Source organism: Oryzias latipes, chromosome 13 (genome assembly GCF_053564925.1).
Source record: "Oryzias latipes strain Hd-rR chromosome 13, Olatipes_Hd-rR_3.1".
Taxonomy (NCBI): domain Eukaryota; kingdom Metazoa; phylum Chordata; class Actinopteri; order Beloniformes; family Adrianichthyidae; genus Oryzias; species Oryzias latipes.
Window position 1 is genome coordinate 9,369,482 of NC_136249.1, and position 18,307 is coordinate 9,387,788.

Here is an 18,307-nt window from a genome sequence, read left to right on the forward strand (position 1 = left end):
TTTTTTTTTTTATAATTTGCATTCAATCTTTAAAACTCCTTGTTGCCACCCAGTCTTCAGGCTTTTTCCACTGCATTGATAGTAATAAAAGATGTGCACCTGTTTTACTTGTTATTCATTTTGACAGTGCAAATCAGAAAATATGTTTATGCAGGGGGAGAGCCATTGGTGGGGGTTTGATGTCTCACTTAGGCATCTAGATATTAGATGGATGAATTGCATCAAATGAGAAGCCTAAACAGCTTCCTCCAATCACCTGACTTCAATGCTTTTTAGAAACAAATGTGATTCTTTTCTCATTTAAGTGCTGCTTTGTTTCAAGGAAAATGAATGTTTTTGCACAAGCTTATCCGTGCAGCTTGTTATGCTCAAGATTTTTGCAAGTGGTTGTTGCAGATTGCCCAAGTCTAACCATCCTTTTTTAATATTCAAGGACCTGATTTAAAATCCTGAACAAGCTCATTTCAATAAAGAATACCAAATGAAACATATGCATTTGAGGAAAAGATGTAAGTCTATAACACGCTGTGAATATTCCAGACTACCAGAGATAAAAGAAAACACAAATGAAACCATACATATCAAACAATAACAATGCAAATAAAAAATGTTGTTTCTTCAGCTTAAGCTCTGATAAAAAATATATCTATATCTCTTTTTAATCAGTGGTTTATACTCACCTATGGCAACTGTAAAACTTCTGTGTATTGTTTGCAATATAACTTTTATTGTCCTTGGAAATTGAATTTTATATCAACCGAATATTCAGAATTTAAAAAGGAAGAAACACACACACACATATACAAACAAACAAACAAACAGACAAACAAATATATGAGGCACCTATGTCACTGATGTGTCGTTTTTAAGGTACAAAGATTGTGTGACCATAGTTACAGCAAAAAAAAAGGATCCAAAAAAGGGGAAGGAGCAGCTCCAACCAGGAAAGTACTTCATGTACTTCCTCTGACTCTAGCAGGATTGAAGGAGATTTATGACACAGTAGGCACCCAATTGTTCTTGCATGTTCCCCATGCATAGGCATGCATCTGCGGCAACATCGCTTCATCTTTTGGCTGCCTCTTCCTGTCGGGCAGCAGCTGACAGCAGATTATGGAACATCAAGGAGTGACCTTGCAGTAATGAGAAGCTTGGGATCTGCTCCGTCGGGATTGAGGCTCCAGGCCACTGAACTAAAACACCAAAAATGTTGTGTTCTTTAGCAAATGCATGGATCATGAGCGTGTTACTGCTGTGATCGGCTCTACCTTGTTGAGTTTCAGGCTGTGTTTAAACTTTTCCTTTCCTCAACTAGAGCCATCATTGAGCAGCACATAGACTTTATTACCTTTGCTGTTTATCCTTTGGAGATTTTCAGTTCACATTAATCACACATTGTACATTGGTAAATTTGCTTAGCACATTTCTCAACACACGCGTTCACAGCAAGCGGTGAGCTGGTAGCATAATGTTAAATCAATGCAGGCTACAACATAATATTCAGTGGTTTTTTAATAGATTCAATATTGCAATTTTATGACTGGGTTATCCTGCAGGACAAAGGAGTCCAATCTACATGATCAATGCATTGTTAGTGTTTTATGGATGTTTAACAGTGCAAGAATTACATACAATATGAAGAATTTCACAGTGTAATTGTTATATTTACTGTTAAAATGTTAAAATTTTTTACTATTTCATGCTCTGCTAGTGTCATATTATGTGAGACTTTAATCAATGCCAATTGTGTGTGTGCTTTTTGAAAAATGCAATGCAAACAACTGCATTCCCTGTTCTTTTGTGGTTGGATGAAGCACAGCGAGTAAGCAGAATGCCACACCAGGATCTTGAATTCACGGCAGCCCTCAAGCAGATACAACCACTGGATTAGGAAAGGATCATTTCAAAGGTTGGGAGTGAGCAAAAGAGAAGGAATTAGGTTTCTCTCGCAGGCCGTGAGGAGGTGAGAAGGAAGTGTCATTTATCTTAATCCCCTCTACATTCCCTTCGTTCTAGCACTCCGTTTGCTGCTCCACACTCATCCCGGCTTTCTCTCCATCTTCCTGATTGGGATCTGTCCGTTTTACTTTCTCCACTCTTCCTCTCAGGCTTCAGTAACTCTGATTGATTCTTTTTGTCAGGATTCATGGGACTGTGATGAGCCACACTGTCTGATATAACTCAGAAATAAAAACACTTTTAATATAAAAGAAAATACTTTAATAACTTACAACTTTAAAGTTAAAGACATATTTTTTCAGTGCAGAGAAATATGTTGGATAGAACGATGCTTTAAGATATGTTTGGAGAACTGAACTGTGAGGCAGAGATTATTTGCAAATGTACTTGAATTGAGAATGCTTGAAGACGAGAACCTATGAGGGGAAATGTGAAAATCATTAAACAAGCATGTCTGTATTGTTATACAGCTTAGAAAAAATAGCAAAGCGATTTGAAAGCAAGTATTCTATTTTTATTTTATGCTTTTGTTTAAGCGGTTTTGTTTCAAATAACTCAATCTTGGATAATGTTTTCATGTTCTAACTAGATAAAGTCATTGGTTTTACAATCTGGAACACAGTTGTTTATGAAAAGCCTGAAGTTACTTTAAATCCAGTCAAAATCTATATGTGAGAACACTTTGTCATCAGCCTGTGGTCAGGTATGGTAAAAAAATATATATATTTTGGGATAAATTCCTTTATTTGAAATCAGAGTTTTCAGTAAGTCTTCAAGTGGGACCTTCAAATGTAAGTGAGGAGTAGAAAAGGAGAGCTAAGATATCTAACTGTTCCTCATTCACAGTGACACCTTGTGGAAGAAAGACGTACAGCAGGAGCTCGCAGTGACCTGAAAGGTACTTCTTGTAAAGCATATTTCACTGTAAATCAGCTGTCGTGATAAAATATGTCAGGAAGTCTATCGTCTTATTTTTGGCCAGGTGCAGTAATGTTGTATAGTCTTGTGCTGCTTGTTGGTTTCAAGTTATGAGTGTTACAGAATCACGTACCATACTGTTAGTCTCCCGTTGCAAGTGTGACAAGACCATCCGAAGTAGAACCTGGCGGTACACCACCATCGTATGCAGCTTGTGTTTTTTTCCAGCAAACAAAGAGTCATTGCAAAGCTTGTTTCCATTGTTTTTGACGAAAAAAATGGGTTTGTTTTGTCCATAAAACTGGTGGAAAATGCCACTCATTCCTTTAAACCTATCTTACCAGGTCTGTTTCTAGCAGACACTGATCATTTTTTCGTCAAAGTCATCATCTTTTTTTCCATCATGAGATAACTAGACAATCTCTTTCTTTTTACATCATAAAAGCACAACCTATAAGCACAAAGCAGGTTGAGTCACTTCAAGTGCGTCTCTCCAGAGACCCACAGCGGGATAAAATAAAATGTTGGCGGTCTTTCAGATTCACACATGTAGAGCAAAAGTCATGGCCCAGGCACTTGACATTTTCCATCACTTGGCCATGGGCTGATTTTCCAACGCTCACAATGTGTTGGTGCAGATCCATCAGTTCCAAAACACAGACATTCATGGCTAAAAGCAGCACGTTCCTATATATGTAATGTATTCACAACATAGTCTGACCTAATTCTTCAACTTATACTTTAGGTAATGATCACTGTATTTAATTAAGCAGATTTGATTTAAGTGATGTTTTTGTTTTGCTTTATTTTCTGTCTTTTTAATCTATGCATTTCATCATTTCTGTAATGAGTTTACAGATAAATATGTGTAAATTCTTTATTGCTTTGACTACAATGCTTGAAATAAATCTATAAATCAAATCAACCAGTGTCACAAGATTATGTCCTATTCAATAAAAAGATCAATTTTCGTTTGGAAATGTGCCACATTCAGGAAATAAATAGGAATCAGTGGAATTTGACAGCCTACTATATAATGTCCTTTGGCATAATATTAGGTATGAGCTTTGCATGTTGTTTGTGGGTTTCTAACAGGTATTTCTTTACATTTCACTAATGTGAAATTCAAGTCAGTCTGAACATGCCACTGACGGCTGAGAGGCTGGGTGAGAAAATAAATGACAAACAAAAATGCACTTGAGCTTTAAAAAGAAGCTTTTTGTTTTCTTTCCCCTTCGCTACCTTCATTATTTAGGCTATGTTGCTGTTTAATCAGGCGGACCTCCGTAGAGTGCATGATAGCAACACAAGATCCTAGTTTTTTTTTACCTCCAAATACTGATCGAGGCATGACCTGGAATGGAGAAAAATCGTCCGATCTCTTAAATTGGCTGAGCAGCACCTTTATGATCCAAATTGTAGAAATGATGGCTCCGCAGGTCTGAGCAAACCCACTAAAAAACCCACATTGGGGGAAAAAAAAGTGGAAAAAATGTTACATTAGGTTTGAGGGGATTCGTTTCTTAGAAATGCAATAAAAACGTACAGTTTTTGCAGGTTTTCCCCGCAGGTCCCATGCTCCTACTTCTTATTCAGGCTTTAAAACAGCCGTTTGTTCTTTCCACATATTGTCCTTGTTCATTACTGCAAATCTGGTGACAATTTTTCCTTTTAGTTTTAAGGCAGGTTTTTTCTGTCTATTTGCATGGAATATGATTACTTATATTGACATGATGACCCAGCAAAACTCGACTCCTTGGCTTTCTTTTCCCATATGCACACATTCACACCAGTGGGTTCATTCCAATTGCCTTACATAAAAAAAGGCTGAAAATAGGAGTAAAAATGCACAGATTTTTTCTAAAGCTTTTCTTGAAAACTTCTTAGGAAAAGAAACGATGAAAGATTATTCAAAAATGTTTCACTGAAGTACCGTAATTAAAATTTAAGTATTCATTAAAGAAAAAAAGGAAAAGTCACCAAATAACTTTTGTGCTATCCTAGACACTTTAACATTGGGAGGTGGGTCATCTAGACCCACTAGACAGTGCTCTGAACCTTTTTTCTTCAATGATTTGTGATCTTCACTGGTGTCCATGGATTACATGAAATCTTTCCACCTTTATCCACCTTTGTCATGGTAGGGAGAACACGTCAATGTAAGGGTGGGGTCATCTAAGATAGCACAAGGGTTAAGAGCAGTCAAATTTGCCCGGAATTTTTTCAGTGATCTAACCTTTGTTATTCAGCATTCTTGTGAACATTACTCTACAAAATGCTGATTGACCGCAGTTGGTCTCCCTGACATAAGACTCAGAAGACAATGAGATAACAGACGGGACTAGCTTCAGTATGTAGCCTTTTTCCTATCTTACAACAAACAACACAGTTGAAATAATTAATGTTATGCTATTTACTGACGAACTTTTCATTTTTGCAGTCCTTTTTTGCATTTTTCTACATTACTGTTGTTAGATGAATGTGATGATTTGACCCCAAGTTAAGACCATTTTTACGTTTAAAGTGGAAACATCATGAGCTGTTATTAATTTATTTACTGTGCTAACTGTTGGGACTGGCAAACTATGCAATGTACAGTAATAACTTTGCTCTTGTATAAAAGAAAAGTTTTTCACCCCAAATTCTATTTTCAAGTTCATGCTTTATAGCTTAATTTAGCTGAATTATGGATTGACTTTCTCCAAAAATGCATCAATGGAGTTGTATTTTGCCATGTTAAAGCAAATTGATTGTCATTGAAATGAATTTAAGCAAAAAAACACATGTATGTGCAAATTCCTTCTTATGTGAGTGTTACTGCAAAAAGGTACAATAAAACATGAAAGATCCATGTCTGAATTGGAGAGCTCCTTGCCCCGTTGAACTGATAGGGGTTAGTTTATCCTTTGGTGACTGACTTTTGTGGACAAAACATAACTCTTCACAGCTCGTGATTGGCAGAGACATGCAAGATGAGTAAGGGGAAATGCTGTTTGATGTGTCTGTGGGCGTTGACACCACCTGGATAATTCCAGCACACTGAAACTCCACTGTATAAAAGCACACAGGTGTGGTCTGACAGGCACAGGAGGAGGACACACTTAAGGTACCTCAGCAAACAAGACAGATAAACCGAGAAAGCGCCGCCATCCATCCGACTCTGGAGTTTTCCACAGTTCTCTTTTGGGTGAGTTTAAACTTCAGAAAATGTGTTGATTTTTGTTATTCTTAAGTTTAACTTCATTTTAGTTTTGCAAAATCAGGCAGGATAGTAGGACTAGTTCACAACATGTAAAATGTGTATGGAGTCAGAAATTAGTGTAATGTTTTACAACAAAATACGAATAGTACGTACAAACATAAACCTTCTTAAAATAAGAAATGAATGCATTATTTGCATCAACTAATAAAATCCTTGTTATTATACTAAAACTGCACTGCTTAAGTATCAAGTATCAATATTTATTTGGCCAAATGTAACAGTAAAGCCCTTTACATTTAAACCCTCTCCATAATATTTCCAGATAGTTTTATTACTTTTCATGTGTGAACGTAGTTCTTTTTAATACACAGTTGTTATTTGGAATAGTGCATCATGCGTCCAATAAACATGGCTAAATGACTGATATTATGTCTCCACAAATCTTTCTACTGCAAAGACATATGCTGACTAATGATTAGGTCTGGAAGGACCTGGTCTGCTTCCAAAAGGATTACGGCTTGCAAACAAGCTATGGAGTGTGCTTATTTGATTTCTGTTGACCAAATGACTAACTGTGATATTGAGAGGTTGCAAACTAAAACTTAAACTTGCTACACCGGTCATTTTTGACCGTTTCACATTTGCTAACAAGCACGATTTGATCCAAATGGTTGCTTGCATGACTTGGCAAGAGCAGGGGCTATACTTATTTCCAAACCTCAGTACTTTTACCACTGCCTGTTAACATGCATTGAGTGAGTCACTTATGAGAAGTCAAGGCTTTAAAAAAGCTGGAGGTTGTTGTGCAGGTGAGCAGCTGGCCTACCTTGAAATGTCCCATTTAGCTCTTTTTGCAATACAACAACAACAACAACAAAAAGAATAATCAAGACAAAAGATCCAAAATTCTTGAATATTTTTATGCATTTATAAGTGAATGACGTGTAATCTAAATGATTGTAGGTCACAAATAGGTTTAATGAAACAGCAGAATATGAGACTTTGCACAAGCAGTCTCTGATTTAAATGGCCTCTGTGTACTTTCAGATTTTTATTTGCCATTACACAAGAACCCAGTGTGAAGTGAAAATCCAAACACATTAGCTAATCGTTTAGGACAAATCAGCAATTAAAACTGAGTCTGTTTTCTTTCAACATTTTTGTTTAACTAAACTTTGCCCCAGACAAAAGAATTCTAGCTTTCTGCCCATTTATCACCAAAAAAATATCCATAAATTATTTTAAAGGTCATCCGCTCATGTATATCAATTTTTCTCTCTTTTTTAGGTTTTTGGATTGTAGAAAACAATGAGCTCCTTAAGAGAACAATTTCAAGACTACATTGCAGAAAGAAGACGCCGGAGAGCCAGACTAGTAACCAAAGATGGTCGCTGTATTATTGAATATGGAAACATCAATTATACCAGGAACTTTGCCTTCCTGGCTGACTTCTGGACCACGTTTGTTGAGATTCGGTGGCGATTTGTCCTCTTTTTCTTCATTGCCTCCTTTAGCCTCAGCTGGTTCATTTTTGGCCTTTTGTGGTACTGTATTGCACGAGCAAACGGAGACCTGACGTGGCAAGATCCTCCTTCAGATCACACACCATGTGTTCAGAATGTAGGAGGACTCACTGCAGCATTCCTCTACTCCCTTGAAACCCAGACAACCATTGGATATGGTGGTCGAGCAATCACCCCTTTCTGCCCAGGTGCTGTAGCTCTTATCATCATACAGTCCCTCATTGGAGCTATAATCAATTGCTTTCTTTGTGGAGTCATCTTGGCCAAGATATCATTACCTAAAAAGAGGGCTAAGACCATTACATTTAGTGAAATGGCCGTCATTTGCCCCAGAAATAATTCCCTTTGTCTGTCGATCAGAGTGGCTAACCTACGCAAGACCTTGATGATTGGAAGCCAAGTCTATGGCAAACTTCTGAGAACAACAACAACACCTGATGGTGAGACAATCATCATGGATCAGGTGAGCATCGACTTTATGGTGGATGCTGGGAATGACAACCCCTTCTTTGTGTGCCCTCTTACTTTGTACCACGTCATTGACAAGAGAAGCCCGTTCTTTGAGATGGCAGTAGACAATATACACAATCAAGACTTTGAGCTGGTGGTCTTCTTGGATGGGACTGCAGAGTCCACAAGTTGTTCGTGTCAAGTCCGGACCTCCTACATTCCCCATGAGTTCATGTGGGGCTATAATTTTATGCCCATCATCTCCAGAAGCAAAGAAGGGAAATATAAGGTGGACTTCTCAAACTTTTCTAAAGTGGTGCCAGTGGCAACTGCACATTGTTCCTATTGTTACCACAATATCAAGGGCCATCATCACCACTCCACACTTGGATGTGAAAACCAGGGTTTTGAGGTGATTGAAATTGATGACCCCCCAAATGTTACAAAAATGTAACATATTGACTGTCAAAGACATTCACAGAATCTTGGACCTTTTTGTTCTTAATTTTGCACTGCAGAAAAACATTCAGCGATTGGAGGCAACTATAAAAATGCTGCAATGTGTAGCATTAAAAATGAACACAACAAACCTGCCAATTGCCTCTACTTTTGTGTTAACACAAATGGAAAAGATATGTGTGGGTCAAGGCTGTAATCATGATCTTTGTATGTTTGTATATAAACCACACCTGTCATTATAAAAACCAGTTTTTTGAGTGGAGGCCAAGTTGTGCGCACTGTTGAAATTTCAGTTTTTCTGGTAACTCCTACAATTAGTATTTAAATAATTGAGAGTGGCTCTAAAATACATGTTACCTCAAAATCATGGACTACTTATAACAACCATATATGTAATTGTCTTTTTGAATGAAGAGGCTCACTATAAATGCTTTGTTTGGGTGCGCTTGTGTGTGTAGCACTGACTGTGAAACTCTGTTATTTGTCTTTTTTATTATTCTTTATATTAAAAATATCATTATCAAATTATACCTATGGTGTTGTCTTTAATCACGGTATAATACACTATTACAAAGGACCTCAGCAATGTAATGTCAGTAGCCAGCCCGCATAGCAGTTTTTTATCAGTAAACAAAGTCAAGTTTTGACAGAAAATAGAATTCAGAACATTCTACCCACACCAAAGAGAACCAGAGACCAAGGCTTGCAGCATACAGTCCAGTCTTAAGCCTGCAGGGTTTTGAACATGAAACCAAAATTCTCCCAGTTGGAGAAATAGGTGCGCATACTGCACACTAGCGTGAAGCTTTAACAGGTTTTAATAGACTGAGCCACCCACCCAGTGTGAATTCTCTAATGAGCTGCACATTGCTGCTCACTAATATAGGTCTGCAAAAAAGCTAAAGGAAAGCTACAAATCTTGATAAAAAATGATGAAAGAGAGATTTTGAAAATGATAAAAGTACTGTAAAGTAAAAAAAAGATTTAGGAAACGGGTGTAAGTACACTGAATGCAAATAGAAATCATGAATAATCTATCCTTTATGTTCTTTGTATATATTTCTGTACAGTCAAATTCTGGCCCACAAAGATATTATTTACAAAAATTTCTTCCAAACATGATATCAGAGCATGAAAATGCTGTGAGTTTACAACACAACATGAATAAATGATGTCTACAGCTGAAATGAGGTTTAATTAAGACTTGACTGACAACAATCAGAATTAATATGATAACAGACAGATGTGACCATCAGGGCACAGCTGCATGTAAACTTCATGTTAGTTTACTGTAATGTTGAAACCATACACTCATCAAAAGGTGCTCACTGTTAGTGACCAAAGAAAAAATAAAGCTTGGAATTAACCACTGAGAAGAATAGGGTAATTTTTTTGTGTGTGAAGTATACAAATGAAAGCAAGTAGAACATCGATCATATATGGGCTGTAACATCAAGAGGGCTGTCATTTGTGAGCAACAAGGCTGTATCAAAACCTTTATGGAAATGATTAATTCCAGGGTAGCAGGCTTGAAGCAAGGCTCATCCTAAATTCCTCATGGTTGTTGTCTAAACTGAGACACCTTTAAAATGTGCACATATAGGTTCCCGTTTTCTGTCTTAAAAAAAGAGGAAGTGAAGGTGAGCTTTAACCACAGATGATGTATTGGTGAGCTTAGCAAAACAGAGCACGTCATTCTAAACTCTCACGCAACAGGTAGTTGTTGCTCCAATACAACAACAATAAACAGAATCACATTGCAAGTACAGTGTTTCCGAGCAAATGTGCCCAAATGATGAGTCATTACTTCAACAAAACTTTGTGGATAGTTTGCAATGACCATAGTAGGCAGCCCAAAAATCCCTAAATTTGCCCTTCCTCTTTCTCTGTGTCTTCAGCAAGGAAGAGCACAACTCATGTAAACAACATGTCAGATGATGAAGTGACCTACCGTAATATTTCTGTTGTGAAAGCAAAACTGTAGTATATTGATAGATAGATAGACAGACAGACAGACAGACAGACAGACAGACAGACAGACAGACAGACAGACAGACAGACAGACAGACAGACAGACAGGCAGATAGATAGATAGATAAAAAATTACAAGGATTAAAAAAAAAAAAACACGTTTCTAGTCCATTCCTGTGGAGAGTTTTAAAGATATAACCGAAATGTGCAATTCCGCCATCAGGGGGGGGGGGGCGGCAAATGAAAAGCAGAACAGGTGAAACAGCATATCTCTGCATGTGCCAAAAAGGAAACCTAAAAGCCCGTACACACCGGGACGAATTTCACGCGCGATATTCGCCGACGTTTAACGCCTCGTGACTAAAGAAAGGGCACCGAAAATCGCAACGCGTAAAAGCGTCATTTTTTAAAAAACGCCTCGGGTTCGTTTTTATGGTTTGACAGGCCGCGTCAAAAACTACGACCAATGAGAATGGCGCTTTTGCACACGTGTCTGGAGCTCCTGAAGTTACAGTAAAACACAACTTGGGGGCGCTGAAACACAAATCTGCCTTTCTGAGCACACATACCAGCGAAGAAGATAGACGCAAAGTAGCATCTACACTACCGCGAAGAAATAATGACGGACATTCTAAAATATCCCCGAAAACGCTCATGATACATTTTCAGCTCTTGTACCAGTCGATAAAACTCTGCATGTTCTTCTCTTCTCATAAATATGGGATGTACCCAAAAGCGGCGTCTTTTCCGGTGTCTTTCAACAGAACAATAATTTCTTCATCGCTGGAACTGGAGCTGGAGCTACTGGTGCTTAAAATATTCATGTTTTTCTAAGTATTCAGTGGTTTGGTTTTCTTTGTCATGTTTTTGGTTTCCTTCTGGTCAGTCACACCAGTTTCAGGTTCATGATCCACAGCTGTCTTCAGTTCAGTTAATTACCCTCAGCCTATTTAAGTGTGTTGGTTTCTGTTCTTCCTTGTCAGGTCATCTGCTCTGTTGTGTCACAGTTTTGTTTCTCCTCATACTTTTGTCATGTTTCAGTTTGCTAATTAAATGTTTTATTTCCTGTCACCAATTCTGGTCTCCTGCATATTGGGTCCTCCACCACCAGTTCATGACAGTTTTCTTTGTATGATTCTGACAAGCACGTAAATACTTGCTCTCTCCTTCTGAGTGAAAAGCGAGTTTAAGAAGCGTAAAGTTGCGCAGCCCCACCTTGTGTACAGGAGTATTTCTGTTTTACATTAAGCGCCATCCAACGTCGGGGAATGAAATTTCATGTTCGCTCGGCTCATCGTCAGCGAAAATCGCCTGGGTGTGAACACAAAAGATGTGTTGAAAAACGCTGGCGAAAAACGGCTGGCGAAAATTCGTCCCGGTGTGTACAGGCCTTTACAGCTCTGTGTCTGGGTAAGATGCAGTTTGGTTCCCCGCGAACCTCACCACTGTTACATTGGTATAAGAATGATCAGTAGTGACACCATAAGGACCCAAAAGTTGTCAAAAAGTAAAAAAGGTTAAAGCAATGTGACATTCTTTATTTCCATTAGGTTGTGTCATTGTTATGGAGCTTTTCTATGCAGCGTTTGAGAACAACAATAACAAGGACACAACCTGGTGGAAAGAAAGAATGTCACCTTCTTGCCAATACAACTTATGAAGAGCAAAGGATAGTTCATTTTTCATTGGCAAGATTCAATTCAATTTTATTTATATTGTCCAATAACACAACAATAGTCGTCTCAATGGGCTTCATACTGGCAATTGTAGAACATGAAATCATAAAATACAATAGATAATGGCAAAACTAAACTAAACAAACTAAAATAAACTGAGCCTCCCTGCCCTTAGACCCTCCTCTGTAAGGATAAATTCATTTAAAAAAAGAAGAGGAAAAAAAACAAGTTCAGGCAAAAAAGAAGAAACTTCAGGGATGTCTACATTAAGGAGGGATCCTCCCCCAGGACGGACAGACGATACACCAGAACTCATTGAGGAGAATTAGCTTGTCTAACTCAAAAACTACATGTTTAAATAGTCCAGCAGATGAGCTTCGTCCAAAATGGACTTGGGGGACGGCTGGGGGCTCAAGATGTGCCAGAGGTGAGATACACGGTCATATACAGGAACACAGATAAGATGGAGTGTAACTTATGGGAGACTATCTGCTCTGCCACATTACATTGTTTTGACATGACTTTCTGGTTAAGTTATATTACCCACGCAGGAGGACGGTCTAAGGGCAGGGTTGCCCAGTTTAGTTTAGTCTGTTTAGTTTTGCCATTACCAATTGTATTTAATGATTAATGTTCTAATGCAATTGCCAGTAAGAAACCCATGGACACAATTATTGTTGTGATATTGGACTATATAAATGAAATGTTATTTAATCTTTGCTCTACATAAGTTGTATTGGCAAGAAGGTGACATTCTGTCTTTCCACCAGGCTGTGTCCTTGTCATTGTTTTGGAGCTTTTCGATGTCGCGTTTGAGAACAACAATAACAAGGACACAACCTGGTGGAGAGTAACGAGTGCATGACATCAGGAAAGATTTCCAGAGGGTGAATACTAGGTTAGAAGCTGGGTCGGATGGAATTTTTGACAATCTAGCACAAGCTGAGGGTCATGTTGCTGAGGTTAGGTGGAGGGAGGGGTGGGGTTTCGGGTAAATCAATGTGATCCTGTTTTCAGATCGTCATGTCACAAAGGTTTTTGTTTATTTTTTTGTGTACAGTTCTTTGGGCTGCCTTATGGAATGATGAGCACTCTGACAAATAGTCTTATTTTGATCTCATTTCATTTCAGATTATATAAACTTGCTTCTTTCCGCTCCTTTTCAAGCAATAAATCAAGCTCTACGTGACTTTAGTTAATGATCACTGGATTTAATTAAGCAAATGTGATTTAAGTTACTTTTTTGTTCTGTTTTATTTTCTGTCTTTTTATTCAATGCGTTTCATCATTTCTGTAATGAGTTTGATAAATATGTGTAAATTCTTTATTGCTTTGACTACAATGTTTGAAATAAATCAATAAATCAAATCACATTTGATAATTTTCTTAATGTGTAATTTCTGACCTTCTCTTAAAATGTCATTCAATTTCAGGTGGTAGTAAAAAGTAGTTCATAAAGTTTTCTTCCCTCAAACGATCAATTTGCTCTCTTTAAAACTACACTGTTTTTTTCCTTTGCAGACTAAAGAGTCACCAGAGCCAGACATCAGCAGCACCTCTGTCTGCATTCGTCAACGAGAACAGTACATTGATTAATTTTATTTATTTAAGTGTCATACACTAATGTGTCCAGCCCACACAGGCCTATATGACACTGAAAGACAAAATACATAAAAATATAGAAACATGCCCATCACAAAAATCATATAACCCCCCTAGTCAGAGTCTAACAGAATACAAAGTGTCTATTCTTATTGTCCATGCCTTTGACACAAAATTTGCCAAACAAAAAATTTCATTTTCAAAAAGCGAATGTAAAATTTTGTTTTCAGATAACAAAAACAAATCAGGACATTTCTTTTCTATTACCTCATACACAGTCTACGTACAAAGGACAGTAAAACAAAAACTGAAATTCCTTCTCCACCACTTGCAGTCCACAGACCTCACAGAGTCTTTCCTCCTCAGGAACGCCTTTAACGCCCTACTTCCACCTGTAGGTGGAGCACTCCTGCTCTAAGTTGAGCACACAAGGATCTTTGTCCTCTTTTTAAGTTGTACATGAACTGTTCAGTGCATTTCTGTCCGCTCAGTACAGCAATTGTGGTGGAAGATGAGCTGTGGTAGGCGACATTCCCAAATGGGTATTATTTTGAGCGCTAATGTTTGCAGGGAAAGGGCAGCCAAAGAAATGACAGTTTTAGCTTTTTTAGTTTTATCATTTATATTCTGCCATAAAACTACTTTATTTAGTATTTTCTCAAACTGATTGCATGGAACTAACTTTGGCATTTACAGTGCGGCACTTCATCAACTCAGACTTGTTGCTAATCTTTGTCATATTTATCCCCTGTACTAACCAAGGCACATTATCATTGGGAGTGGGGTCATCTGGACCCCACAAGAATAGTGTGCCGACCCTTTTTTTAAATTCTTGATCTTCACCGGTGTCTATGGATTACATGGTAGGGATAACACATCAATGTAGGGTGGGGTCATCTGGACCCCGCAAGAAAGCACAAGGGTTATTGCTTCAATGGAAGCCAAGGTACTATTCAATAATTGTTTTACATAGGTAGACTGTTATTTAAAGGCCTAACTTCATCAAAAGCGGGGAAGTAAGTAGTTTTGATTTGTTGTGTCAAATTGTCATTTGAGTTTTTTTTACTTTTTTTTTTTTTTACACTTAAATTGCTTATTTATGCTTAACTTGAACTTTTTAGTCTATTTAATTCCAGAAAATTCTGCTGAAAGAGGCAATCTCGGTAAACAATTACTCTGAGGACATAATTAAAGCCGCAAGCGGCGTTGTATGGCCCGCAGTCGCTACCCGCCCTGTCCGCCTGCCTCTACGCACCACCGCCGCGCCATCGCTGCCCAACTCTACACAGCACCGCCTCCCTCACCACCCACCTTTGATCAAAGCTAGTCAAACCTGCAGATGCTAATTATTCTAAACATGCTAGTTATGCTAATGTGATCAATATCACCAACTCACTCGTTAAAACACTTTTCTTAAGATGCTAATTATGCTAGTTATGCTAATGGGGCATCATCAACTTTCTCAGAAAAACACATTGCTCCATTGGTAAAAGCTACATGTCGATAAAAAAATCCACCTTTTTTTCGAAATGGTGGCTTTTTTGTTGATTTATCTCCATTGCAACCAATTTATGTTTTGGGCGCAACACGGACGAACAGATCAATGTCAGTTTCAGACAAATCGGAAAAGTAAACTTTTTGATGTCCTTAGCAACAGAGGTTTTTTGCTAACCACACCTTCATTCCTTATATGGCCATATCCAGTGTGTTTCAGTATGTTTACTTCCAGACATGGAGGCATACATACAATTTTCACAATATTCCATTAAAAAACACAAGTTATAACAGTACACAACTTTTGCTAGTTCGCCACACGCACACCATTCAAAATCTATAATTGCAACATTTTTTCCACAGTTGCTTGGGATTGATGCCTAAAAAGTTATGAGGGGATATATTGGTTTCGTTAGCAAATTCTCAAAAAAAAAAAAAAAAAATCAGAATTTTTTTTGTCTTTGCAGAAACAGCACATTTTTTTGCGACCGTTTTTTGCTAACCACGCCCACATTCCTTTATCAATCTTGTCGTATGTTACATCATTTTGTGCAGCGTGGGCCAAGGAATCACATATTTTGTTTTCATGATATTCCAATAAAAAATGTGCAAGCTCCAGTATCTAAGATCGCAATGGTTGTGATTTTGCCACGGACACGCCGTACGATATCTTCAACTTCTAATTCAAGCTTTTTGTTCACAATACCTCGTTATGGATGCCTGAGAAGTTACGAGACGACTGCTAAAAATCCCTAGGATGAGTTTTTGTTTTTATCTGGTGCTAAACATACTTTTTATTTCGAAATGCAAGATGGCGGCCTTTTCCCAAGCTCAAGGTCAGCGACACTTCCTTTGTGTTTGTAGACTGGAGCTGGCAGCAAGTGTGTGCAATTTCGTAAAAATCGCCCAAACAAAAGTGTCGTTTTCCCATTTCATTTTTTTTACGGGATCGCTCGCCGTGATGTCTTTGGAGGGGGGGGCCTTTGACTTTGTGGAAAATTCATTTTCAATTTATCCTTGCTGTGTGCACATTTTGGTGACTTTTCGAGTATGCGGCGGGGGTCAGATTTTCACTGACAGGCACCAAAATCTTATAAAAATTGAAAACAATATGGTCTTTGGAGTCAGTGACTGCTGCTGCCGGCCAAAAAAAAGGCTTTTGGCCAAGGATGAGGGACAAGTCTTTGAATTGCTCATTGAATGATTAAACAAAATAAAAATAAAAAATGATCGGAGATTTGTACCATAGGTACTTTGAATGCAATTTCGTAGAGTAAAAAACCGACTTGAAACTAGTATCACATCACCCATTTAAAAAATTCAGTTGTTTTTTTTCCATAAAAAACTTATGCAAGAACAGCCATGATCTTAAAATCCAGTTTAAGATTGCTTCTCCAACAAATAGGTGTTGACAAAACTGGGTTACAGTTTGGATAAGAGCTAAAGTAGAAATTAATTAATTATGGAAAAATAAAGTTTTGAATTATTGAGCAAGTTTTAACCCTTCTGTTACCTTAGATGACCCCACCCTTGCATTGAAGTGTTCTCCCTACCATGACAAAGGTGGAAAAAGGTGGAAAGATTTCATGTACCGGTAATCCATGGACACCAGTGAAGATCACAAATCATTGAAGAAAAAAGGTTCAACACACTATTTACTCCCAATGTTAAAGTGCCTAGGAAAGCACAAGGGTTATAGACAGCAGTTAGAAGATCTTATCTTGATATCCAGATCTTTTAAAAATCCTCAGGAACTTCTAGTACTTCCTTTTAACCTGTCAACCTGCTCTTGTTGTTGGTCAAGCTTTTCCATGAAGACTTCTTCATGGAAAAGAAGTTCATTTTTGCATTTTGCTCTTTGATAAGCTCTTTTAGTTGAGAAATTTCTTGGAAATGCGTGGAGTTTTCTTGTTGCCTCTTCTGTCTGTTCGGTGTCAACTGCTTTCTGTCACTGTTAAAGCATCTGACATTTTTGCTGATGCCTTTTGATTGTGCTTTCGGATTGTGCTTCTTTTTCCCCACCACTGCTTCTGGCTTTGAAGGTCATTCTTTGGACCAATGCACATCCTAACTTATTGGACTCTTCCACCTCCTGGGCTAAGACGCTTTTGGCTGTGGTCCTTACCCTGTTTCACGTTTCACACTTGAGGATTTGGCTGGTGAGGTAAATATGTTCTTGTTTTTCTTTTAGCTTCCCATCTACTGATGTAGTCGGTCAAGAGTTTTCATGTAGACCTCATCAGAGCTTTTATTGTTGGCCTCCTCTTTCTGCAGAAGCTCTTAAAGTAGTCTTGGAAAATCACAGTAGTAGGTTTAAAAGTTGTCATCTGGACTGGGATGACAACTTTTAAACCTACTACTGTGATGGAATCAACCTGGATGAATGAGAGTCTTCACAGACATAGTCTTGGAAAAGGAAGGACTGTTTTGTCTGCCATTGCTGTCTATGGTCTAATGGTCATGTAGGACAGATTCTATCTTTTTTGTTGTTGTTGTTTTATTTGGTCCCCTCTGCCTTGAGAGATGTTTCTAGTTGTCTGACTTTGGCGAGATCAGAATTTTCCAGATATTTTTCAATTAGCTCCTTAAAGATAAAATAGATCTGTGAGAGACAGTTCTACTTTAAGCCTCTATTTAATCTCTTCTATGTAATTCCTTAAATATTTGGTTTCTTTAAAACATTTCTCCTTCTTCTCTTTCAACCTTCTTGGATACTGAGCTGGCACAGCTTCAGTTTCACAGTTTTGTTACGGCACTTGGCTCAAGGAGCTTTCAACTTTCTCTTCCTCAGTGGCTTATGTCTTCTCTAAGGTGGTGAACTTTCAGAGCAGTATCTGATAAAAAAAATAAAAAATAGTTAGGGATTTTTTCCCCTGTTTGCATGTTTACCCCAACGGTTGGTTTGTTTGGCAGATTTCAGCAAAAATTAACTACGAAGACAACAGGGACGTACTTATAATGCAAAAATGCATTAGTGTGAAAATCTATGTTGCAGCTTATTCTTATTTTTACCTATCAAGATATACTAATCCCAAGAGCAAAGCAATGAAAGA

The 18,307-nt window shown here is 38.0% G+C and overlaps 1 protein-coding gene across 1 annotated transcript; it reads left to right on the forward strand.

The window, feature by feature from the left end:
• The first annotated feature begins 5,952 nt into the window (after positions 1–5,952).
• On the forward strand, positions 5,953–8,716 carry LOC101170778 (ATP-sensitive inward rectifier potassium channel 1-like). Its single transcript, XM_004075902.5, has 2 exons — positions 5,953–6,064; positions 7,367–8,716. Exon 2 carries the CDS (start codon positions 7,388–7,390, stop codon positions 8,504–8,506), a length of 1,119 nt encoding a protein of 372 aa, XP_004075950.1. The 5' UTR covers positions 5,953–6,064; positions 7,367–7,387; the 3' UTR covers positions 8,507–8,716.
• The last annotated feature ends 9,591 nt before the right edge of the window (positions 8,717–18,307 follow it).

What these genes read in the sequence shown, in the direction of transcription:
- LOC101170778 (XM_004075902.5), top strand. Translation starts at nt 7,388, where the DNA reads ATGAGCTCCTTAAGAGAACAATTTCAAGACTACATTGCAGAAAGAAGA.